This window comes from Armigeres subalbatus, chromosome 2 (genome assembly GCF_024139115.2).
Source record: "Armigeres subalbatus isolate Guangzhou_Male chromosome 2, GZ_Asu_2, whole genome shotgun sequence".
In the NCBI taxonomy this organism is placed as follows: Eukaryota; Metazoa; Arthropoda; class Insecta; order Diptera; family Culicidae; genus Armigeres; species Armigeres subalbatus.
The window spans coordinates 183472292-183497387 of record NC_085140.1 but is presented as its reverse complement, the minus strand read 5'-3'; the positions used below and the strand labels follow the sequence as shown (position 1 = coordinate 183497387).

The following is a 25096-nucleotide window of genomic DNA, read 5'->3' as shown; positions in this document are numbered from 1 at the left end:
AACGAAATTTGCTCTATATAAAACTCTGATTCTACCAGTGGGCCTTTAAGGACATGAAGCAAGAACGTTAAAAGTAGCGGACTGGAGAGCTTTCGGGGTTTTCGAGCAAAAAGTGCTGCGAAGCGAACAATACTCGAAGAAAAATTAGAAAATGGTGTGTGGCGCACACGCATAAATCATGAGCTGTATCAAGTATACAAAGAAGAAAATATTGTGAATATTGTATAAAATAAGGCAGAATTCAGTGGGCTGGTCATTTAGTGCGGATGTCGGAAGAAAGAATAGCGAAAACAATATTCAACAGAGGCCGGCTACTTCGTGGAAGGTCACGAACACGCTGGCTACACGCGGTGGAATCGGACCTGGGGACCCTAAACGTTCGGGGAAATTGGGGGAACATCGCCCAAGATCGAGCTCTACAATACGCCAGGCATAGGATCAACGGTGTAGCCAACCAGGTATACTAGAGCTGTGAAATCTAAAAAGGGAATCATGCCACTCTGGCCACTTAGTGCTTCGTTCTTGGAGGTGATATGTTTTAACGTTATTTATTGGTCACATGGAAAATAATTTAAACAAAAGTGGTATATATTAAGCAACGTCACAGCTCTGACTTTTTTGTATACTTCCAGAACTTACCCTAATGGACCCAACACACGTTCAATGTCCACAATCACGGCTTCCATCGCTTCGATCTTCTCGGTTACGTCTTTCTGCATTCGCTTCTTCTCCATCAAAATTTGATGACACTCTTCCAAATTTTGTGCCATCAGTTTCTGTTTCTCCACCGTCAACATCCCAATCGCTTTTCTATTCCGCTCACACTGTTCCTGGAGCTGGTCTATTTCTCTACACTTTTGAAGCCGCTCATCGTCTTTCCGCTGACTGGCCTGATTGTTTTCGGCGGAAATAGCGTTCAATTCTCCGATCAGTTCTTCACGTTGCTTTTTAAGCTGTTCGAAGCGAAACACAGTTTCCTGGAGAGACTGGTCTATGGTGGTATTGCGCATTTGCAAATCGGATAACTGATGCTCCAGTGCACATTGCTGTTCGGTCAACTGGGAATATATTGCAGCCTGTTTGGATAATACTTGCTCGGTCTGAACTTTCATAGTTTGAAGATCATCATATAGTGTGGCATAGTTCTCGGTTTTCAAATCTAGCATAGGAACTTCGAAGCTTATCAGTGGCTTCAGGTTATTCGCCATTCGATGCAGATTCGTATTGAGATTGGAAATTACGTTGTATTTTTGTTTTATAAGGCGAGACACAGCAATTTGTTGGTCATACGAAGATTGTTCCAATGTACTAACTGCAAGTCTTTTTGCTATTAGCAGATTCTTATTTGCTGATATCGAATTTATGATTTCGTCTCTTTCAGAGGCATCAACCTGCTGGGTTTCGATTTGCTGCTTCAATTCTTCTATTTTCTTTTCTCTGGCGTAATAATCTTCCTGCCTGAGATAGTACTCCTCTTCAATCTTGTTAGCTTGTTTTTGGATAGCTTTAACTTCCTCATGAAGCTTCTTTTTCAGTTGTTGCTGGTCCTGGATGTTCTCGACAAATGCATCCATACTTTGCTCACGGCATTGCTGCATAGTGCTGTTACGCAAACTCTGAAATTCTTGTTCGAGATGACTGATCCGTTCTTGAACTTGATGCTGGTTCAACCCATTGGTTCGTGCTTCCACCAGTTTATCAGTGAGAGCTTCCACGACTGCTTCGTACTCGTCCATTTTCTGTAAATTCCACACGCTGAAGCCATCTTGGGCCTTATCAAGAAAAAAATTCTGGAATTCGCAATTTGGGAACTCTTCTATCAGGTCTACGTCATGTTTAAGGGGTGAAATCTGAAACCAAAGGTTATTTCAAGGCATCAATCATTTTGGGAACAATTTGTGCCTCAGTCGTATTTCAACCTAGATTCGACATTTATTGCACATGTTAAGCTATGTTCAGTATTCTGTATTTTCTAGAAGTATCATTTCTTTGCTATATATGCTTGAAAAGATTATTATCGCATGTTTAATTGGAATAATAACGTCGACGCAAAATTTTAATTTTTTGATTTTCTCAATTGTAATGTTTAAGGGAAAAATTAGGAAATCTAAACTAAACAAGTTCAACCTGATATGAAACACTCACCTCGTGACTGACTGGTGGTGCCAATTGGACCAGCCACCCGATCATTGTGATGATGTGATTTATCGAGTGCGGTACGTTCGGAGTTTTCAGCATCGATTTGTTAACCGTATACGGATACTCCAGCTCGGCCATCGTCTTCATGATGTCGTCGATAAAATTGGTGCCCAATTTGTATCGACTGCCTCCGATTTGCCGAAACAGGTGGTTCATAATCACCAGGAACTGTTTTGTGGACATTGTTCTCAAATTTCGTCGCTCCACAAATTCCTGGGGTAGATCGGGTATCGTTTCCAGATAGTCACAAATTCTCTCACATTGTGCCATCATCCATTCTCGGTTCTCCAATGGGGGCTTGTCCTTTTCGACTGTCGACGGAATTGGAAAATTCTCATTGCTTTTGAGGGGTGTTCGACTTGCCGGAGTCACACTGTGGCTCCGCATTTTTCTAGCAGTTGCTGGAGTTTGCTGAACTATGCCAGTTGAATGGGCACTGAGACGGTCATTGGAAGCAGAGCGACGATTTTCATTTAAACCAAGATTGGATTTCGAAGCTTTTCGTACGGGTTGGGCGATGCGACTCATCCTGAAAGTTTAAATATATAGCGATATGAGAACCACTCTGTAATCGAGTACTTGATAGTCAATCCAAAATTTTAAGATCTTCGGTCATTCTCATTCTTAATCTATTCATACTCCATGCAAAATTGAGAGGCAGTGGTGTTGGTAAAATCATTCTGTAATATCAATCATCGAGCCCTCAAGCACGAGTAAACTTGTTTTCAATTATAAAGGAAAGCATCACGCAAATGTTCATTCTGTCAAAGACCTCTAGTCGAAGACTATTACCCCTTCTATTTTAAATTGTAATTGTAATTTTTATTGGGTACGACAACTTTTTAGTTTACACTGTACATTAAGTCAAGGAAGTCATTATCCATAAGAAGTTTTTAAATCAAACAACTCGCAATTTAAAGATTTTTCAAACCATCTTTTGCAGTATCAGGTATAATTCATCATGGATCAAAATTTGATTTAATCTTATAACACAAACTGATAACCGTTATTTCATAATTCACCCCGAAGTACCCTAACATTCGCTTACCGTTGGGCGGGCGGTTTTTTCACCGATGATTGCGGAGCAGGAAAATCAAAATCTTCCGTCCGCCGAGGCATTGTGGTCCTATGTTTTTTGGTAGACATTTCAAACGCTTTTTTGTGACAATCAATCGTATTACTTTCACAGAAATTAAAAATTACTAATCAGCAGAAACAAATAAAAACGACGGTTGGTTGCGCGTGAGGGAATTGTTTTGTGTTTTGCCTCGCGTAAATCTTCTTCGCTTCATCCTTCTCTTTTACTTCTGTGCTAGTTGCAGGGCTGCCACTGTAAATAAATATCGATAATGCTACACGGATAAAACAAATTAAGTTAAATAGATTATAATTTAATCAAAAACCATATTCGGTCCTGGGTATGGTGCGGATCTGAGACGAGACCTGCAAAGAGGAAAAAATGTACACTCTGAAAAATCTTCACGTCATATTTACCTGAAAACAAATGTGGTTCTTATCCACCCGACTTTTCACGTAAGAGTGACCTGAATGACAAGTGAGCAAAATTTAGTTTCCTTGAGTTACGTGATTTATCCGGTGGCTCTGACTGGATCTTCCAGTAGTAATGACGTGAAGTTTGAAAGTAGTTACGTGTTTGATCAGGTGAACCTGACGTGATTTGTACGTACAGGTTACGTGAAATTTTAATGAAAGCTACAAGACAGCAGGTAACCACTACATGTTTTGAAATGTATTGCAATAAAGTGATTTTGGAATGAATGAAAAAATGGACAAGGACTGCCCATAAAAGAGAATCTTTTTCGCGTTGTTGATGCATTGATACAGGGAATGCCGTCATTTTGTCATTGCGCTTTGGAGTTATCGTAATGAGAATTATCAATGAGAATTTGAAACCAGCTGCTTGCTCAAAAATTGCTAATATTGCCGCTGTTAATTAACCAAAAATAGTGGAACCTAGACTATAATCTTTATACTAACACGACCAGAAAACTGTAGCTGTAGCCTTCTCTTTCACATAATTTTTCAACGAATCTAATAAATTTTATCCAACCTCCATTGCTTTTTTTCCAAAGAGGAGAAATGCAGGCACGGAAAATATCCGCCTAGATGCACCTGAAATATCACTTACCTCCGCCCGCGAAGCCTCATTATGTTTAGGTTATGTATCATTCATTCTTGTTTACAATGCCGGTGCTGCAATCACACTAACACAATCTCACTTAAATTGTTTACGTGGATATACAGTCATATTCACCAAGATTTTTAGTAAAAGTTACGTGAATTTCAGGTGAGCATTACTAACGTCACGTAACAATCGTCGTTTGTTCAAGACAGATCAGTTACGTGATTTTTCACGTGAATATGACGTGATGATTTTTTAGAGTGTAACTTCAGCTGCTGCCAGTCAACTGCTGTCACGAACTGTCAGGTGCAACCAGCAGCTTTTTGAGTGAAAGTATTGGTATCCCAAATAAAATATTCCACATCATTTTTGTTTTACCAAGACTTTTTTACTTTAACGTATAGATAGTGGAATATATAGATGAGCGAAGATAAATCCTCTGTCTCCAAACGAACTGTCAAACGTGTCTCCAAACGAGCATGACGTCACGATTTCAATGGAAACGTTAAGGGCTGTGACGTCATATGCGCGTGTGCACGGGCAAAAAAATCGACTCAGCCATGCTTTCGCTCATCTATACCCAGGAAACAATTTGTGAGATGTTAGGGTTTTGTTAGGGTGTGTTAGATATGTTGCTGATCGAAACATATCCATTTTTATGCTTTTATGTTGTTGAAAAATTATTCTTGTTTATTTTCAATTTTGACAGTTTGTTTCTTGATTAGTTTTTTGTTGATTGACGCACGAAGTGCAAAACTAAAAGAAAGTTGACTCAATTTGGAAATTGGGAAAAGTGAACTCTGATCAAGTTTGCGGATCCCGTCAAGTAGTCCGGATGGGCTGCTGCTGACGGTCACGAAAATTTTAATTTAAAGACCGCCATTTATAAGTTGCCCCGGAATGCATAGGAGAAATAAGAACGGATAAATGGCAAACTCCTTTGATGACGGATGCTGACGATTTGCTGGATAATAGGTTCCAATAAGCTACCCGGATATACGGCTGTTGACGAATTCTATCGGGTGAGTTTTGTTGTTATAAGGTCATGAAAATTTTAATTTACAACGAAATTGAATTTGCCTTACACAGAGGCCGTGCTGCTGGTGTCACCAAGTTGCCTCCGGAAAACATAACCTGATGCGGAAAGCGAAACGGTACCGACAATTTATGGAATGAATCCTGAATTTCAACAAAACGAGCGGATGGTCTGCTGCTGATCTGACGTTGTTTACTGGTGAGTTTTGCGTTGCTCTTTAAATTCATGAAAATTTTATATCATATACCATTCACAGCGATTGTGGGGATCCCGGTATTAGGCATCCGGAAGGCATGGGCTGCAGGAAAGAAATCTGTCCTTTGAGTAAGGAGATTGCCGACAATTTGCAAACGAATTCAATTTTCAAGATACCTTCCGGATGTACAGCAGTCGAGGATGTTTACCGGTGAGTTTTGTGTTTCTGATTATGTTCATACAAATGTTAATAAACGTGAATTACCAATTATCAGATTTCGTATGGATGCCGATATGAAGCTGTCTGCGGAACGCATATACCGCTGAAAGTGAACTTGCACCAGTCGAACAGAACTTCAACTTTGATGCCGTTAATGTTTGGCACCAGTCGAACAGAACTTCGACTTTGATGCCGGTAATGTTTTGTGAGTTTTGTGTTGATGTTCGTTAAGTTTATTCCAATTGATAAAGATTTTTCCATTCACAGACATTATGGCCAAGCTGACTCCGGAATCATCCGAAAGCATCGTAAATGTTAAAATTTGAGCCTTTCAAATAATGATTTTCTATTTTCGATTGTGGATCAATTTGATTTTGATGCATGATTTTTTCCAGCCGGATTTGATTGCGGGTTCATGTTGGGAAATTTCTTGACTTCCCTGACCTTAGTATTGTCGGGCCGCCACCAAACCGGACCGCGCGATTGAGCACTCGCGCTGCGACGCGAGTCGCGACAATTTGAAATATTTCATTAGTAGTGCGCATCATGCACGCATGGATGTACTATCATGCGCACTAATCAGAAATGAGTTGCGACGTCTGATAACTGCAGATATTTCATTTTATTGAAAACAAATTTTCGATTTTCTACTATACACGGAATATCATCATGTTAGTCACATAATATAAAAGCCAATTTGCTAGCTTGGCTTAGTAACCCTGTGATTAGTAACTTAATATATTAACACTGAGCTGTTGAGGCCCCAAAACCCAGAATAGAGATGGAATTGTCAGAGATACCTAGAGGAATTCCTAAAGAACTACTTGAAGAATACTCAGAGGCACATCTGAAAGAATTTAAGAACACCAAGAGTAACTGCCACCAGAAGTTTATCTATAGACAATCCCTCCAGTAGTTCCTTAATTCCGCCAGAAGTGTCTCTGGGATTTTTTTTTCTAAATTTATCTATAAATTTCGTCAGGAGATCTTCTTGGTATTTCTCCAGTGGCTTTTGAATTCTGTAGAAGTTCCTCTGGAAATTCTTCAAAAAGTTTTTTTTTCTGGAAATTCTAGAAATTCAGGAGATTTTCTGGGTATTTCATCAGTTGTTCCTGAATTCTCTAGCAGTTCCTCTTAAAATTCTTCCAAAAGTTTTTCTGAGAATTCCTTCAAAAGTTCTTCTGATATCCTCTTTATGAGTTCCTCTGATACTCGCTACAGGAGTTCCTCAGCGAAATTCCCAAGAAATTTCTTCAGGAGATCATTTGAAAATTCTTCCAAAAGTTTTTTTTTATCTGAGATTTTCTTCAGAAGTTCAGAGAATTTCTCAAGGAGTTCCTATTAGAATATCTTAAGCCGTTCCTCTGGAAACTCTTCCGAAAATTCCTCCGATAATTTCTTCTGGAGTTCCTCTGAGAGTCCCTCCAGGAAGTCCTCTGATAATCTCTCCAGAAGTTATTCTGGGGAATCTTCAGAAGTTCTAGATTTTTTTCAGGAGATTCTCCGGTTATTCTTCCAGTAGTTCCTTAATTGTTTAGAAGTTCCTGTGGGAATTTTACCACAAGTTTTTTTCTGAGAATTCCTCCAGAATTCCAAAAGTTACTTCAGCAATTGCTCCGGAAGTTCTTCTGAGAGCGTCTTAAAGAATTCATTCGGGAGTTTCTTCCAGAAATGGTCAAGAAGTTACTCCAGGAAGTTCCTCCGGAAGATTCTCCAGGAATAACTTCGGAAGTTCCTCCAACAATCCCTCCAAAAGTTCCTCCCGGAAATTCCTTCAGAAGTTCCTTCAAATATTCCTCCAGGAATTGTCACGGAAGTTTCTCCAGCAATTGCTCTGGAAGTTCCTCTGAGAGTGTCTTAAAGAATTCATCCGGAAGTTCCTCCAGGAATTCCTCCAGAAGTTCCTCCAGGAATTCCTCCGGAAGTTCCTCCAGGAATTCCTCCGGAAGTTCCTCCAGCAATGCCTCCGGAAGTTCCTCCAGGAATGAAACCGAAAGTTCCTCCAGGAATGCCTCCGGAAGTTTCTCCAGGAATGCCTCCGGAAGTTCCTCCAGGAATTCCTCCGGAAGTTTCTCCAGGAATTCCTCCGGAAGTTCCTCCAGGAATTTCTCCGGAAGTTCCGCCAGGAATTCCTCCGGAAGTTCCGCCAGGAATTCCTCCGGAAGCTCCGCCAGGAATTCCTCCGGAAGTTCCGCCAGGAATTCCTCCGGAAGTTCCGCCAGGAATTCCTCCGGAAGTTCCGCCAGGAATTCCTCCGGAAGTTCCGCCAGGAATTCCTCCGGAAGTTCCGCCAGGAATTCCTCCGGAAGTTCCGCCAGGAATTCCTCCGGAAGTTCCGCCAGGAATTCCTCCGGAAGTTCCGCCAGGAATTCCTCCGGAAGTTCCGCCAGGAATTCCTCCGGAAGTTCCGCCAGGAATTCCTCCGGAAGTTCCGCCAGGAATTCCTCCGGAAGTTCCGCCAGAAATTCCTCCGGAAGTTCCGCCAGGAATTCCTCCGGAAGTTCCGCCAGGAATTCCTCCGGAAGTTCCGCCAGCAATTCCTCCGGAAGTTCCGCCAGCAATTCCTCCTGAAGTTTCGCCAGGAATTTCTTCGGAAGTTCCTCCAGAAATTCCTCCGGAAGTTCCGACAGGAATTCCTCCGGAAGTTCCGCCAGGAATTCCTCCGGAAGTTCCGCCAGGAATTCCTCCGGAAGTTCCGCCAGGAATTCCTCCGGACGTTCCTCCAAGAATTTCTCCGGAAGTTCCTCCAGGAATTCCTCCGGAAGTTCCTCCGGAAGTTCCTCCAGGAATTCCTCCGGAAGTTCCTCCAGGAATTCCTCCGGAAGTTCCTCCAGGAATTCCTCCGGAAGTTCCTCCAGGAATTCCTCCGGAAGTTCCTCCAGGAATTCCTCCAGAAGTTCCTCCAGGAATTCCTCCGGAAGTTCATCCAGGAATTCCTCCGGAAGTTCATCCAGGAATTCCTCCGGAAGTTCCTCCAGGAATTCCTCCGGAAGTTCCTCCAGGAATTCCTCCGGAAGTTCCTCCAGCAATGCCTCCAGAAGTTCATCCAGGAATGCCTCCGGAAGTTCCTCCAGGAATGCCTCCGGAAGTTCCTCCAGGAATGCCTCCGGAAGTTCCTCCAGGAATTCCTCCGGAAGTTTCTCCAGGAATTCCTCCGGAAGTTTCTTCAGGAATTCCTCCGGAAGTTCCTCCAGGAATTCCTCCGGAAGTTCCTCCAGGAATTTCTCCGGAAGTTCCGCCAGGAATTCCTCCGGAAGTTCCTCCAGGAATTCCTTCAGAAGTTCCTTCAAATATTCCTCCAGGAGTTGTCACGGAAGTTTCTCCAGCAATTGCTCTGGAAGTTCCTCTGAGAGTGTCTTAAAGAATTCATCCGGAAGTTCCACCAGGAATTCCTCCGGAAGTTCTTCCGGAAGTTCCTCCAGGAATTCCTCCAGGAATTCCTCCGGAAATTCCTCCAGGAATTCCTCCAGAAGTTCCGCCAGGAATTCCTCCGGAAGTTCCTCCAATAATCCCTCCAAAAGTTCCTCCAGGAATTCCTTCAGAAGTTCCTTCAAATATTCCTCCAGGAATTGTCACGGAAGTTTCTCCAGCAATTGCTCTGGAAGTTCCTCTGAGAGTGTCTTAAAGAATTCATCCGGAAGTTCCTCCAGGAATTCCTCCAGAAGTTCCTCCAGGAATTCCTCCGGAAGTTCCTCCAGGAATTCCTCCGGAAGTTCCTCCAGGAATTCCTCCGGAAGTTCATCCAGGAATGCCTCCGAAAGTTCCTCCAGGAATGCCTCCGGAAGTTCCTCCAGGAATGCCTCCGGAAGTTCCTCCAGGAATTCCTCCGGAAGTATCTCCAGGAATTCCTCCGGAAGTTCCTCCAGGAATTTCTCCGGAAGTTCCGCCAGGAATTCCTCGGAAGTTCCGCCAGGAATTCCTCCGGAAGTTCCGCCAGGAATTCCTCCGGAAGTTCCGCCAGGAATTCCTCCGGAAGTTCCGCCAGGAATTCCTCCGGAAGTTCCGCCAGGAATTCCTCCGGAAGTTCCGCCAGGAATTCCTCCGGAAGTTCCGCCAGGAATTCCTCCGGAAGTTCCGCCAGGAATTCCTCCGGAAGTTCCTCCGGAAGTTCCGCCAGGAATTCCTCCGGAAGTTCCGCCAGGAATTCCTCCGGAAGTTCCGCCAGAAATTCCTCCGGAAGTTCCGCCAGGAATTCCTCCGGAAGTTCCGCCAGGAATTCCTCCGGAAGTTCCGCCAGGAATTCCTCCGGAAGTTCCGCCAGGAATTCCTCCGGAAGTTCCGCCAGAAATTCCTCCGGAAGTTCCGCCAGGAATTCCTCCGGAAGTTCCGCCAGGAATTCCTCCGGAAGTTCCGCCAGGAATTCCTCCGGAAGTTCCGCCTGGATGTCCCCGCGAAGTTCCGCCAGGAATCCCTCCGGAAGTTCCGCCAGGAATCGCTCCGGAAGTTCCGCCAGGAATTCCTCCGGAAGTTCCGCCAGGAATTCCTCCGGAAGTTCCGCCAGGAATTCCTCCGGAAGTTCCGACAGGAATTCCTCCGCCTGTTCCTCCAAGAATTCCTCCGGAAGTTCCTCCAGGAATTCCTCCGGAAGTTCCTCCTGAAGTTCCTCCAGGAATTCCTCCGGAAGTTCCTCCAGGAATTTGCAGAAGAACTCATGGAGGACTTTCCGCAGATACTTCCTGAGGAATTCCTAGAAGAATTTTCAGAGAAACTCTTGAACCAATTCCCAGAGAAACTCCGGAAGGAATTCATAGAGCAATACCTAAAGCAGTACCAAGCGAAACTTCCAGAAGAATTCCTGATTTATTTTTTAGAGTAACTCCTGGAGGAGTATCCATAGAAACTGTTGGAGGAACTTACAGATGAACTTTCGAAAGATTTCTCAAAAGAAGTTATTCCCCATGGGAATTATAGAGGAATTCCCTGAATAACTTTTAGAGGAAAATGTAGAGGAACTTATGAAGGAATTTCCGGATAAACTTCTGAAGAAAGTCTCAGAGGAACATCTGGAAGAATTCCAGAGGCTTTCATCGAGGAACTTCTGGAAGAATTTCCAGAAGAACTCCTGGAGAATTTTCCAGAAATACTTCCTAAGGTATTCCTGTAAGAACTTCCAGAGTAACTCCTGAATGAACTCCTTTAGAAACTCCTGGTAGAATTTCGAGAAAAACTCCTGGAGGAATTTTCTGGGCAGCTTTGGGAGGAACTCATTCCCAATGGAACTCTTCCAGGATTCCCTAGAGGAACTCCTGTAGTAATTCTTAGAAGGACTCATGGAGGAATTTTCTGACCAATTTTGGAAAATTTTTTTTAGAAGAAATCATAAAGGGATTCCCAGAATAATTTCGAGAGGAACTCCTAGTGGAATTCCGAAATAACTTCTTGGCGGAATTACAAAAGCAACTCCTCAGAGGAACGCTTGGAGCGAATTACCAATACACTTTGCAGGGGAGTTATTGAAAAATATTGACGATGAATTTTGCAGAAATTTTCGAAGGGAATAATGTAGAATCTGTGCATGCATAATTTCTCAGATTCTAGGAGAAATTGCTAGTATTCTAAAATATAAGTTTCATTTTATTTCCTTAAAATCAGTTACATTTCATTTTTGCAATATATCCTTACTCCTGGCCATCAAGGCCACACAACGCAAAGACAATTCAGGACCGAAAAAACAGTGCGGCATCGGCATAAGTAGCGGATACATTCTGAAAATTTCCTGGTCTTCTAAACTTCGGACGATGAGGTACGTTCTGGACCGGAAGACCTTACTGAAAATCCAGAAATTCTCGTTCTGCAGTGCCACTTGGAGGATTCCACCCATCGCTGTTTTGCTTTATACCTTCACCGGATGTGTCAGAAGCAAACCGAAAAGTGCCACTTCGGAAAGGGCGACAAATGCAGCCTGGAATAATGGAATACGTTTTCAGTTAATGTTCTCGCGCGAAGAAAATACGGCTCCGGATCGACAACAGCAGCATCGGAGCAGGGAGCAAAAACAACATGACAAATAAGTTTCAATTTACTTACCCAAATATGATTCGATGTAAATGTAGTCCAGATAATTAAATATTTAATGATTATTCTGCAGAAAATACACCTGCAGGGTACAGATTTTTATTAATACTTTATTTACATTTGACTGTCATTCAAGGCAGTTATGTTTTATGTACTTTCACGGTACATAATAATTCTGCCTCGGATGACAGCTGAATGTAAATAAATCAGGATGAAAGCCCTTTCAAAACAACCCTCACAACTCCCTAACCGCTCACTGCAAAACATTGCTAACGTTATACTAAAGTGAGGCTAACAGGTTAGATAAAATTATGCAACTTACATAAACATATCTAACAAAAGTGTTGCAGATCTGTCTAATTTTAGTCTCATTTTACCCTAACGTTAGTGAGAAAATTAGAGTAACTTTCTAACAGGTTACACTCATGTTAGGGTCAAGTTAGAGTAACCTTGTTTGCTGGGTACTTTAACGAGTATTCCAAACCTTCCGTTTAGCTTGTTAATATTGTCGGCGTAGCACCAAGTTAGAATTCGGAAGTCGGGACTTCCGAACCGAACTTTCTTCCGCAGTTTTATTTGTCAAACTAATTGATGCGTTGTTTGGCGCATCTTTAGGCGAATCCAGCGCACTACTTCCGAAGTTGGGAAAGTTGCCTGTATCTGGAGAAAAATCCAACTTCGGTATAAAAAGCGGTATAAATTTATTCCGGATAGACAATAATCAGTAATGAACCTGTGTTTTGTTCCCGGTATAAAAATCCTTATGAAAATGAATTAACTATTTCGTGAATTGGATACACTTTTATTGTGCTCAGAAGGGTCCACCTGGGGCTTAGGTGAAACAGTCAAGTAAACAGTTGAAACTCGATGGTCAACTGTGATGAAAAGAAGAACAAGTGTCAAAACAAGAAAAAAGAAGCAGCGTCTTTGCAGGTCTCGTCTCAGGTGCGGATAGAATCGATTTGGTTGTCAAACTGAAGCCAAAATTTTCTATTGTGCCGGAGCCAAACATTGAAGATTGTGGTTATGTTCGTTTCTAATCTAATAGACCAATGCAAACTCTATAACTTAACCTCACTTATTTTGACAGTTCACAGAGCTTGTTTACAAGGTGTTAGAAGAAAAAACGATGAGAGGAAAATTAAAATTCATATTTTAAGTTTACAATTTCTGTGATCCGAATATTTCAGTGATATTCTTTGCATTCAGCATGAAATCAATTGCAACGGACACCTACATCCAAATAAAATGACGAAACAATGTTATCGGAAGCTTCGCCGGAGACTAAGTCCTGGTGAAAAAGCTCTGTGAACTGTCAACCTACGTCATCATGCACTGGTCTATATTGAGAAGTATTGTTATTATTTGGGGAAAAAATAAACTTTGTTTGAGTTTTGTATTCTTTGTAACAAATATTCTGACATTATATTTCGAGTGGAAAATTAGTAGGAATGCCGCTGAAAAGCACTAATTACGAAATTTCACGAGATTCAGCAGCTGATTGGAGCACGAATGTATGTAAACAATCGTAAAGTCATGTAGAGTCTAGCGCATTTGTGCGCCCTCATGCAGCGTGAAATGAGAAATCCGAAGAGCGGGAAATGTTTGACAGCCAAGGAACTGCAAAATAATTTTGTTTATGGAAGTGATTTCAAAATATCCCTCTACTAGCTTGAGCGCAGAAAAGCGGCTCTATCCGCAGCACCCAGATTCGTATTCCAAAAGATATTTTATTGCGAGAACAGAGAAAACTTCTAATTTTGCGGAGCAAAGAAGAAGAAGAAGACTGAGTGTCGGAAACTTCAAATGACATGCACTGTGCGAAAAGTGTTGATATTCTTTGATATCAAGAATATTCGAGAAGTCTAAAGTGTTTCAAAATCGCATAAATACGTTCCGAAATGCCTTGAAAGTACCATAAAACTTATTTAAAATATATAACGGCATGTAACACTCGTTTAAAGTTACATATTTTCTTTGATTTCAATAATCAACATTCTCACCGAAAAAATCAACCAACATTATTTTCCGTGCATCAAGTGATTTGACGTTTGCGGAACAGCTTTCCGACGGTCGACCGTCGGACCCTCGTTCGAATTTTTCTATCTTCTCGCAATAGTTACCAGATAAAGATTGTCGCTTCGGTTCCCTTTGTTCTGCTGTCCGAAACATGTGTGGTACCTAACTGTCAAATCGTACGTATTTTTCCTTCATTGACATTTAGATCCCCTATCCTCGCCAGCAAAAGATGTTCTGGACAGCGACGACAGCGATAATCTTTATCTGGTAAATAACTAAAATATCTTTTGTCTATCCACTCATTATGCAAGCTATTGCAAGGATTATTTTTTATTTAATCTATTGAAGAATAAAATTGATTTAATCATTGCAATAATTTATTGAGCATGATTTTTTGGCGACGATGTGCGTGTTATTCACAATCAAATGTCAACATCTTGGAAATAATAATCGCTGCACATTCATCACTTTTGACGTAGAATTACGTCCTTCGGTCATTCCAAACGACATTCGGGTTTCAATTATAAAAGCCATAACATGGATCCAATTAACGAACAAATTAACCGCAGTTGACGTTTTATATGTTTGCATTAAATAAGATCAATATGAAAATGGTGTAAAGTGGGAAATAATTCCTCTATATGCAAGTGATATTCGAGCCAATTTTTTGTTCTTGTTGATAATTTTGACAGGTCGATAAAGTAGAAGTGGTCGGGGTTCAGCCAAGGCACACCAAGCGCCAACGAAAAATTACCGATCTTTTTGCTCAAACTTTCGTTTTTCAGATTTAATTGATCGCAAATCCCTCAATCCCATAACTGAGGCAACTGAAAGCTTAAATTGATATGAAACAATTTCCGTTGTGCTTGAACGAACAAAATATCACAAGTCAGTTGAAAAGCCGCTTGGGGCGGTTTGGCTGGTATCACAATAATACGTCTACACTACCCCAGATTGTTTCAACAATACGATAAATGGTATTCCACCAATTTACAATATGTGGAAAGGGCGGTTAAGTTATGTTACTATAAAAAATCGGTCATTTTCTCGAACAAAATTTTTCACATATTATACAACATAATGTTGAGATATCATCCACTTTAGGAGATTCGAACAATAATACTAATGACACACTGATGGTATTCGTACCATGGTACAAGTTGTACCACAGGTGTGTCGCCTTGTACCATGCTGGTACAACGTGGAAAACCATGGTACAATATGTACTAGGGTATATAACCGTGGTATACCACGGTCCTTGTACCACCAGTGTGTCTTTAGTATAAGTCTTATTTTGAATTTATAATCGGAGAATATCAGGAGAATTTGTGCAACGGTCCCCCTTGCGTTTAATTATTACTTCAGATTTTAATTTTCAATTTCTTTCAATGAAATACTTATTTATATCTACTTACAGATTATTTTCAATCCTGTTTATTAACTATTATCTATATACATAAAAATGAATTTATATCTGTCTGACTCTTATAGACTCGAAAACTACTAAACCAATCGACGTGAAATTTTGTATGCATTGCAGAAGTATTTAGGGCCGGGGAAGGTTCTTGAGATGGTTCGAGACCCGACTTTGAGTTTCTTTTGTCGTTTTGTTTCACTGAAATTTAAGCAAACCGTATACACCATTGAAAATTTAAATGCAGATCACGACAAATGATTGGTAAACCTTACCATTGGTACTTCACGCACCTGAAAGAATAATATAGACACATCTCGCGGTCCCCAACCTTTTACTCTGCAACTTAAGCTATCAGTACACTGTTTGTCATAATGACAAATATTTTTCAAGTCAGCCTGATAGGTATCCATGTCGATTTCTGGTCAGTCTGATAGATATCCGGATAAACTTGACAAATATTTGTCATCATGACAAACAGTGTACTGAGGGCTTTACTATCCCTACTAACCCGTGTTGCTGGCCGGGCTTTGAGCAACCTCAGGGATGATCGGGTAACTATGGTCGTACGCTGACAGGGAAGGAGTGGGTTGATTTTGCTCCTCTCGGGGGTGTAATTCAGATCGAGTGTCTTTTCTCCATGTTAGAAGCGGTTTACAACAGCGTCTGTTTCCTATGCTTCAGCGGCTCACAACAGCGTCTGTCCTATGTTTCCTATGAAAATTTAGGCGGAATGGTCCTCCGGTTGGTTGGGGTCAGGCCCTGCAAGCTAGCCTTGAAAAAAAACAAGCAACGAATAATCAACAAGAGGAAAATAAGTGCAGATCAATCAACCTTACCATTATTAATTTCATCCGGTTGAAATCTCAATTACAATTACAAACACACTTTTCTACTGCTTACATTAGTTATTTGAACTGAACTTGTTTTTTTAACAAATAAATATACTTATACTGTTTTTTTTCAAACAAAAAATGACACGGAATGAAAAGTGTCAATATCTTTTGATAGACGGAGTATATACAATTATTCATCAACTGTTCTCTGAATTTTAACAATATGTGTTGGTGTGCAAATGATGTAGTTCATAATCCAAAACTGAAAAGCAATTATCGTCTTAAGTTAACTGAACAGCAACGTGAATGTTAACGGTGTGTATTAAAATGAATTTATAATCAGTACATTAAACGAAATGGTTTTTTTCTATGCGGGTGGTTAGATTTGACAGTTCGATAGTTAAACCATAGATATAATTATGGTTAAACTTTGTTTGCGAGAAAATTGGCCCCAAATCCATTTCGTTCCGAATAACTATCAATCTATCAAAATTAAAATGGGTCGGCTTCGGAGTAGAATTTTAAACACGATGGGAAAATAACCATCGAAGTGTCAAATTTTAACTAAAAGTTAAACGAATCGTTGGAATGGTTCACAGCCTTAGGGCCGAAGCCCACGTAGCGGTTTTTCAACGCCACGTGCACGCAGCGTTAAAATAACGCTGGTGTGCATCGGCGTGGTGACGCTGCGTTACCGCTTTTTCCCGGTGCACACCTGCGTCTTTTTGACGCCACGTGCACTCTGCGTTGAAATGACGCTACGTGGGCATCGAGCCTTAGGGCCGATGTTCACGTAGCGGTTTTTTAAGCTGCGTGCACGCCGCGTTCACGCAAGGTACCCAGCATCAAATGGGGTAATGCACACGTAAACGTGTGCACGACTTCATTTGATGCTAGGTACCTTGCGTGGATGCGGCGTGCACGCAGCTTGAAAGAAACGCTACGAAAATTGGCGCCAAATCCATTTCGTTCCGAATAACTATCAATCTATCAAAAATAAAATGGGTCGGCTTCGGAGTAAAATTTTAACCACGATGGGAAAATAACCATCGAAGTGTCAAATTTTAACTAAAAGTTAAACGAATCGGTGGAATGGTTCACAGCCTTAGGGCCGATGCCCACTTAGCGTTTTTTCAACGCTGCGTGCACGTGGCGTTGAAAAAACGCAGGTGTGCATCGGTGCGGCGACGCTGCTTTACCGCTTTTTCCCGATGCACACATGCGTCCTTTTAACGCCGTGTGCACGCAGCGTTGAAAAGACGCTACGTTGGTATCGGGCCTTAATGTGTTTTTTTAATTCTAGTATTATTTGGCGGTATCAATTGATATCGATATTTTGGAAAAGATCGATAACAATTTTCCTTTTTTTGATTTTTGACTAATTTAAAATTCTTCTTGATGCCATTCCAAGAAGAATTTTAAATTAGTCAAAAATCAAAAAAAGGAAAATTGTTCTCGCTATCGACGGTTGATATGAAAACCTGGATGCTGCGGATAGAGCCGCTTTTGTGCTCTCAAACGAGTAGCGGGATATTTTGAAATCAATCCCATAAGCAAAATTATTTTGCAGTTACTTGGCTGTCAAACATTTCCCGCTCTTCGAATTTATCTTTCCATTTTGCATGAAGGCGCACAAATGCGCCAGACTCTATATGACTTTACGATGGTTTACATACATTCCGGCTCCAATCAGCTGCTGAATCTCGTGAAATCTCGTAACGAATGCATTTTAGTTGCATTCCTACTAATTTTCCACTCGAAATGTAATGTGAATATAGGGTATCTGTTCCATTATTAATAACATGCTCCTATATCAATAACATTCGCAAAACGGGCAATTTAGACTCAATTTGTGTCGTGTTTTGTTGTTTTCCGGCGTGCTCACTGCTGAAAAAAATCACAAAAATGAGAAATAAAACAAGTAGCGCACCAATTCTTTGTTTTCGAATGGTATTGATTTGGGTACATGGTATGAATTCAAGGAACAGTTCCCCTATTTGTTAAGAAGAATCCAAAACTCAAACTACATAAGTTTATTTTTATTTTTTCCCCAAATAATAACAATACTTCTCAATATAAGATCTTAAACGAACATAACCACAATCTTCAATGTTTGGCTCCGACACAATAGAAAATTTTGGCTTCACTTTGACAACCAAATCGATTTTATCCGCACCACCCGAATAAAAAATATTATAGAAAAACAATACAATTTATTGTAACATCACTATAAAACACAATAAATTTACAATAGATTTTATTGTAGATGAAATAATAGAAATACATTAGAATGCATTGTTATGAACCATTCATTAAATTGTAAATGAAGTTTTCGCATTAGAACGTACGGGTTGTTAAGTATCGTAACTATACAAAATCTGAGATTTTTTCATACACTTTCTTTTGTCAAACAATAGAGTGTATCGTAAATATATTGTTGAAATATCCGAAGAAAACCGTTCAAATTACATTAGATTGAATTGTATTTTTATAGTAAAACAATACGATATTGGATTTCTTAATTATGACGGTTCTACCGTTCAATAATGAAATTTTAAGAAAAATAATGCATATTTGCTACAATTGGATAAATATTATTATATGGCTTATATACAATTTGAACAAAATTTTCAGAAGTTATCAATGATTAAAATGTATGCACTAAATCAAGCAAAATTTTTCATAACGACGTATGTAACAAAAGTAAACAGATCTTAAAATTCTTTAATTCGATCTTTTTGCGAATCGACGTATGTAAAAATTTCTATTTTTGAAGTCTCACTGTTACATACGTCGCTTTAACATATGGGAACTGAGAGCGACCTATGTAACAAAAAAAGCAAAACAAAACAAAACTGCAGTTGCGTCAATCGTGCAACTATGGAAAACCGACCAATGTACACCGAGGTACGTGTAGCATACCGGTGTATGTATAATTTTATCGTTTTTCACAGTGAATTTGAATGAACTGAGCTTTGCTGTGAAGCACGCTTATTACGTGTCATGTAATGATGCATGCCAGCGGAAAAAAGTATTGAAAAAAAATTTAGTTTTAAAACAGTTTTAGAAAAAGTTTTGCCAGCTTTCTGCAAAGGATTTCTCGAATCCTCATAATTGTTACATACGTCGTTATGAAAATTATGCTTGAAATGTTCTAAAAACAATTGGAAGTATTGTTACATTAGAGAACTATGTTGACGTATTATATCCACGGTGTTGATACAATATGGACAACCATCAAGAAACTATATATCCTATTGTATACCGTAGAGAGCATGGTTATTCAATTGTTTATACTTGAAACGTTATGACCCCGGGATTCCTCGCTGTCCCGGAAGGGGACTCGCCTAGACCCCAAGCTGCTGGTCTGACCAACGGCAGCTTCCGGGGTGGGCGCGAAAGGCCTCTTTTATCCCGGGTCCCAGGGGGTGTGAGCGTGGGGAGTTTTCGAAGAGTGGAAATCCTAGAACAATCAAATTTAATTGAACTTTACCTTTCTGGTTTATTGACCGATCGGGGCGGGCGATTGAGTATAGTGGGGCGACCGATTCCAGCAGTAGCCTCACGATGAAGCACGTAGTGAGGCGCCAGGCGCCGCGTTGCAGCTGATGCGGAAGGTTGGCACGACGACTTGTCTTGACGGGGATACTGGGACTAGCGTCGGAGCTCTCAGCCGGTAGCAGGGCGACAAATTACCCGACGTTGGTGGGACGTTAAGGATGGTTGACACGAAGACGAAAGCTCAACGATGACCGGTGCGGGCGGTACGGTACAGTGGGAAGGCCGGGACCGGTACTGGTACCACGATGGAACACGTAGAAAGGTAGCGTGTTGCGGATGATGCGGGGTGCCGGTCGGCAATTGCGCGATGATTTATGTCGTCGAGTCTAGCGTTATTGTGTCGGAGATCACCGCCGGTAACCGATCGCCGGTAATTCGGGCACCGGTAATCGAGCGTCGGATCCCACGAGGTGGTCGATGGGCGGGAATGGCCAGCACCGAGCGCCGGTAATTCGGGCACCGGTAATCGAGCGTCGGATCCCACGAGGTGGTCGATGGGCGGGAATGGCCAGCACATACAATGATGACGGGTGGCAGGAGGGCGGTCTACGAGATGGAGTTTGCTTTGCCGAGATAATAATGCACGGAGGCCGGTGATGGGAATCAGGTGGCACGAAGGGCCAACACGGCGAGCAGCGTTGAGTATTCGCTGGGCTGCGTCACCAAACACCACGGACAAGATGGTGGTCGGATACCTTGGTGGATAAGTAATAAACTTATTGCGGAATTCCCCGGCGGCTAGTAGTTAGTGGGAGGTCGCTGGTTTATAACTTTCCGAAATCTCCACTCCTGGTCTGAAACTAGATTTCACACGCGGACTATCGAATTATTGGGAAAACGGTCGAAGCACTTCTTCTTCTGACGAACGTATCTCTAATCGCCTCTTCTTTTTTTTTCCTCCTTCTAGCCCATCGGCTTTCCAGTGAAGGTTAACATATTTCCACCTCTATAGCTGCATATTGTTGCTCACTTTGGTAGCCAAATTTGGCAACCAACAAGACCACATCATCTGGTTCATCCACATATTCATCGCCCGCCCAATTTAAATTGGCGGTTGAATCTAACTTCACATCATTTTTCCCTATCTTTCCACTCTATACAAATAATAAGTAAATGTTACCGTTCGGTAACACACTGTTGGGCCTATGGTACACTTTTATCCGGGCACCCAGATGAAAACCTTTAAAGATCTAAATGAAGAATTTTGAAGAAAATTGAAGAAGTCGCAATAGACTAACGCAAAATGAACTCCCCCAAGAAATTATGACGTTTGAGCGGGTCGCATAATGAACGCAAAATGAACTTTTGTTCGAGAAGACGACCCGCTCAAATGTCAAAATCCATCGGGTGAGTGAATTTGATGAACTCCTGCACAGGTCTATTGCGTGCGATTGCGGTCTTTATGTGATCTTTGTTTACACTGAAAACCAAAACTACCCAAAAGTGGATTGTTTTCACTCAAAACCGTACTTTGGGCCAATAACCCAAATTTGAGTAAAATGACTTTTCTGGCACTAGGTAGTTTGCCTTTAATTACATGTAAACAATTTACCCAAAGCTGAGTTTAATTTATCCAAAGTGGACCTTAATCAACTCAAAATTGAGAATATTGAATTTACTCAAGTTATGGTTATTGGGCTGAGCTACAGTGACTATAATAACAGTGTCGTCAAGTGTCAGAATTGGAACAGAATCGTCTGTCAGTTCCATACAAATGCGCGTTCCAAACGAGCAGGAGACCTGTCAAACGTGGCACATGACGTTACTCTTCTTATAGGACTCTACACGGAGAAACACGTTTACTCATTAATGGGTACTTTTTCTTTGCTATCTCTTTCCCTCTGCTGAAAAATTTACCCATTTTGAGAGAATAAGTGGATCTACTCATTTAAATGAGTAAATCCACTTATTCTCCCAAAATGGGTAAATTTTTCAGCAGAGAGAAAGAGATAGCAGACAAAAAGTACCCATTAATGAGTAAACGATTTTTACCGGGTAGGCTGAGCAACCCCAGTGCACGCCCGTTTCAAATCACTCAGACACTGAGTGAAATTGTATTGTCGTCTCTTTTTTGCCCACGGAAAAGTTACTCAATTTTCGTGAAAAGTGGAACTACTCAAATTTTGAGTAGTTCCACTTTTTACGAAAATTGAGTACCTTTCCAAGGGAAAAAAGAGACAGCAATACAATTTCACTCAGTCTCTGAGTGATTTGAAATGGGTGTGTGAGGTGCTTGCATCTTGCTCTAGTTTTGACAACAATCATGGGAAAGAAAGGGAAAACTACCCAAATTTGGGCAAATTTTTACTGCGAACTCAGTGCGTAAATTGAACTTAAATTTTGTGTTGATTTATCTGTCCGTGTATTTTCATTTTTGAAATCCGATTTGAACGTCAATACGGTCAATACGCTTTACGCGTATACGCATATACGCATAGACGTCCATTTTAACCTGTTGCCTGTTATTTATTACATTGCAGGAGATTCTTACAAAACTGTATAAATATAACCGTTCTAATTACACCTGTTATGGAGTACTGGAAGTGAATCGTGACATTGAAACGTTATAAAGTGCAATTAATCTATCGCTTACTGTGGCAGTGATGCAGAGCACTGCACTTTGTACGCACACACATCGCACTATTCGACCGTATTTATGATGGCTATCCAGCTGGGATCGTTCGTGTTCTTCGACTTGGAAACCACGAATCTACCAACCCTCAAAACACCCAAAATAACCGAGATTTCTTTAATAGCATGTTCCAGGGAACATCTGCTGAGTACGAAACGAGGCAAATTGCCACGGGTGCTTCACAAGCAGACGTTCTGTTTGAATCCCCAGCGCATGATTCATCCGCGCGCATCAGAGAGCACAGGGTTATACAACGACTTGCTGGAACATGAAAGTAAATTTGACGAGAGTACAGGTAAGTGCAGTTATTGATAAGCAGCTTACTCAAAAGATTTACATATATTGGCTTGGCCAATTCGATATTTGTCAACCTCAATAATTCGATTTTTTATTTTTAAGTAAAAGAAAAATTTAAATTGCAGCCATTGACAAACAAAAAAAGTCTAATACGTAAACCAATTCATTTTAAATTTTAGCAAAACTTATAGAGTTGTTCTTGCGACGCCTTCAAGCGCCGACTTGCCTTGTAGCACACAATGGAAACCGGTTCGATTTCATTATACTAAAAACGGAACTAGAATCCTTGAACGCACAATTGCCAGACGACACCTATTGCATCGACTCTTTGCCCTTGTTTCAGGCTTTGGAACATGCTAGAGAAGAGAAACAAAAGGCTGTCCAAGAAAATGCCGATAACGAACTGGCTGATCTAGAGTTGACTGCGCTGACAGCAATGGAAGAGCTCGAGGGTAGCCCAAGCACGCTGTCTCAGATGCAAAAGCTCAACGAAACAACCCCGCAGAAGACCAAAAATGCGGAAAATTGGAAAAAAGCATTGCGATCGTACCTGGATGTGACCCCTTCACAGGATAAAGGCACCGATGAAGAACACGGTAAAGTAACGAGCCTGCCACGTTCCAAGCGACAGCTTTTCCCCGATGAAAGCGGAGAAAATTCAACCGATGTAGCTGTGCCATCGACACCACGGAGCAACTCGTTGACCAAGAAACGATATCGACTGTGCGACGTGCACGAACGACTGCTTGGTCAACCTCCCAAAATGTCCCATTATGCGGAATGCGATGTGAAAGCAATGCTGAAGTGCGCAATCGTCGAAGGGCAGCATTTTGTGACGTACGCTGAGGAGCATATGGTGAAATTTCGAGATTTTTCCGGAAAATTTTAAATGTATTAGTTTTACGAGGACCGTGATATTCGATGTATTATTTAACGTACATTCGGTAATTAGGGCATGATAATTTTCTTTGAGAATGATTTTAATTGTGATACGGATGTTTTATGCAGGAGGTATAACAAATGTTCAAAATACTTTCAAAATGCTTTCTATTTTTCAACGATTTTGTGTCTTTTTAATGTATTCAAAATTAAATTTTTAGAAAATATTATGCTGCGAAATCTACAAATAAATTGATTAAAGGGGTCAAAAGTATTTCATTAAAATTTCAATCAAACTAAACTGATCTGCATTTAAATAGGGCCGGGACATAATAATCACCACCATATTCTGAGCACGTAGGGCCTAGTTCCGCGCATTCTTTGGTAATTTAAGGAAAAAAATCAAATATTAAAGGTGTGTTTCGTCAACCGTTTCGAACCGCGATTGGGACGCAACCTTTCATGGTCTGTCTGCTGTTTGGAGCACTACTTTCGCGTTTTTTGAAAAGAGAGATTACGAGATTCGCGCCAAGTCCTTCAGGACGTTGGAGTTGATTCCATCGATATTTTGGTAGCAGATAGTTAAGTCCTTTTAACGGCATCCTTACGACAGAGGATAGTTTGTTGACGCATTGTAGGAAGAGCAGCGCGGAAGCCAACTTCACCCAACAAAAAAACATGATCGGGTTGACTGTTGTGTGGGCTAGTGCGCCCCAGTAGCATTACCGGCTGTTATGATGCGATTTATGGTAACAATGGCACATAGCTTGTAGGTATCTGATTTTTTTTTATTGTTGCGTACATTTTGAAATATTTCATGGTGTGAACAGCTCAATAAGATATAGTACTTGTCTGGCTTGCGGATGATCAATCTTGACGCCGACGCCATAACTATATGGAATGGCCGCTCTTTGAAGAGTAAGGAAGATGAATTATTCAACTTCCAATCAGTTCATAATGTGCACATTGCCATTATAACTGAAACATATTTAAAACCTGGACTCTTCATCAAAAAAGATCCAACTTATTTTATTTACCGAAATGATCGTCTTGACAGCGCCTGTGGTGCAGTCGCCATTGTCATTAATAGACGTATAAAATATAAATTATATTCTTCGTTTGAAACCAAAGTTTTCGAAACCTTGGGAGTTTCTGTTGAAACAAATTTTGGACAATTCTCTTTTACAGCTGCCTTTTTGCCTTTCCAGTGCAATTGTCAGCAAAAGAATTTGTTGAGACCTGATCTTCGAATTCTAACTCGCAACAAATCCAAATTTTTCATAATTGGTGACTTCAATGCCATATCCCAATGGACCAACTTGTTTTCTTCCAGTCGAAATCCTTCTACAATTGATTTAGTTTTAACGGATTCAAGTCAGCTGTGTGGCCAATTGGTAACTCATGCTGACTTTGACTCTGATCATCTTCCTGTGACGTTTGAAATCTTACAAGAAGCCATTAACAATCCAATCAGCTCTACTTTTAATTATCATAGAGCTGATTGTGATTTATATAAAACGTACATATATCGATAGGAATTTTGATGTTGGTATTCCTCTCGATACCAAAAGTGATATTGATAATGCTCTCGTATTTTTGACAAATTTAATTGTCGAAGCCAGAGGCATTGCAATTCCTAAATGAGAAATT

At 40.9% G+C, this 25096-nt stretch overlaps 2 protein-coding genes and 2 long non-coding RNA genes across 4 annotated transcripts; 2 read left to right on the top strand and 2 right to left on the bottom strand.

Annotated features, from left to right (window-relative positions):
• Positions 1-532: 532 nt before the first annotated feature.
• Positions 533-3491, bottom strand: LOC134215600 (kinetochore protein NDC80 homolog). Its single transcript, XM_062694752.1, has 3 exons — positions 3248-3491; positions 2146-2728; positions 533-1850 (listed from the first exon to the last, which is right to left on the bottom strand). Exons 1-3 carry the CDS (start codon positions 3343-3345, stop codon positions 636-638), a joined length of 1896 nt encoding a protein of 631 aa, XP_062550736.1. The 5' UTR covers positions 3346-3491; the 3' UTR covers positions 533-635.
• A 1779-nt stretch (positions 3492-5270) lies between these two features.
• LOC134215599 (uncharacterized) lies at positions 5271-5778 on the top strand. Its single transcript, XR_009980237.1, has 3 exons — positions 5271-5364; positions 5432-5576; positions 5635-5778. It is a non-coding gene; the product is annotated as an uncharacterized LOC134215599 (long non-coding RNA).
• Positions 5779-11346: 5568 nt separating this feature from the next.
• On the bottom strand, positions 11347-12259 carry LOC134215598 (uncharacterized). The gene is made up of 2 exons (XR_009980236.1): positions 11821-12259; positions 11347-11695 (listed from the first exon to the last, which is right to left on the bottom strand). It is a non-coding gene; the product is annotated as an uncharacterized LOC134215598 (long non-coding RNA).
• A 9786-nt stretch (positions 12260-22045) lies between these two features.
• Positions 22046-23747, top strand: LOC134215597 (uncharacterized). Its single transcript, XM_062694750.1, has 2 exons — positions 22046-22565; positions 22747-23747. Exons 1-2 carry the CDS (start codon positions 22295-22297, stop codon positions 23454-23456), a joined length of 981 nt encoding a protein of 326 aa, XP_062550734.1. The 5' UTR covers positions 22046-22294; the 3' UTR covers positions 23457-23747.
• The last annotated feature ends 1349 nt before the right edge of the window (positions 23748-25096 follow it).

What these genes read in the sequence shown, in the direction of transcription:
- LOC134215600 (XM_062694752.1), bottom strand. Translation starts at nt 3,345, where the DNA reads ATGTCTACCAAAAAACATAGGACCACAATGCCTCGGCGGACGGAAGAT. An exon ending in AAAAAACCGCCCGCCCAACG is followed by an intron (nt 2,729 to 3,247) that starts GTAAGCGAATGT and finishes TTAAACTTTCAG; the next exon opens with GATGAGTCGCATCGCCCAAC. An exon ending in CACCACCAGTCAGTCACGAG is followed by an intron (nt 1,851 to 2,145) that starts GTGAGTGTTTCA and finishes CTTTGGTTTCAG; the next exon opens with ATTTCACCCCTTAAACATGA.
- LOC134215597 (XM_062694750.1), top strand. Translation starts at nt 22,295, where the DNA reads ATGATGGCTATCCAGCTGGGATCGTTCGTGTTCTTCGACTTGGAAACC. An exon ending in TAAATTTGACGAGAGTACAG is followed by an intron (nt 22,566 to 22,746) that starts GTAAGTGCAGTT and finishes TTTAAATTTTAG; the next exon opens with CAAAACTTATAGAGTTGTTC.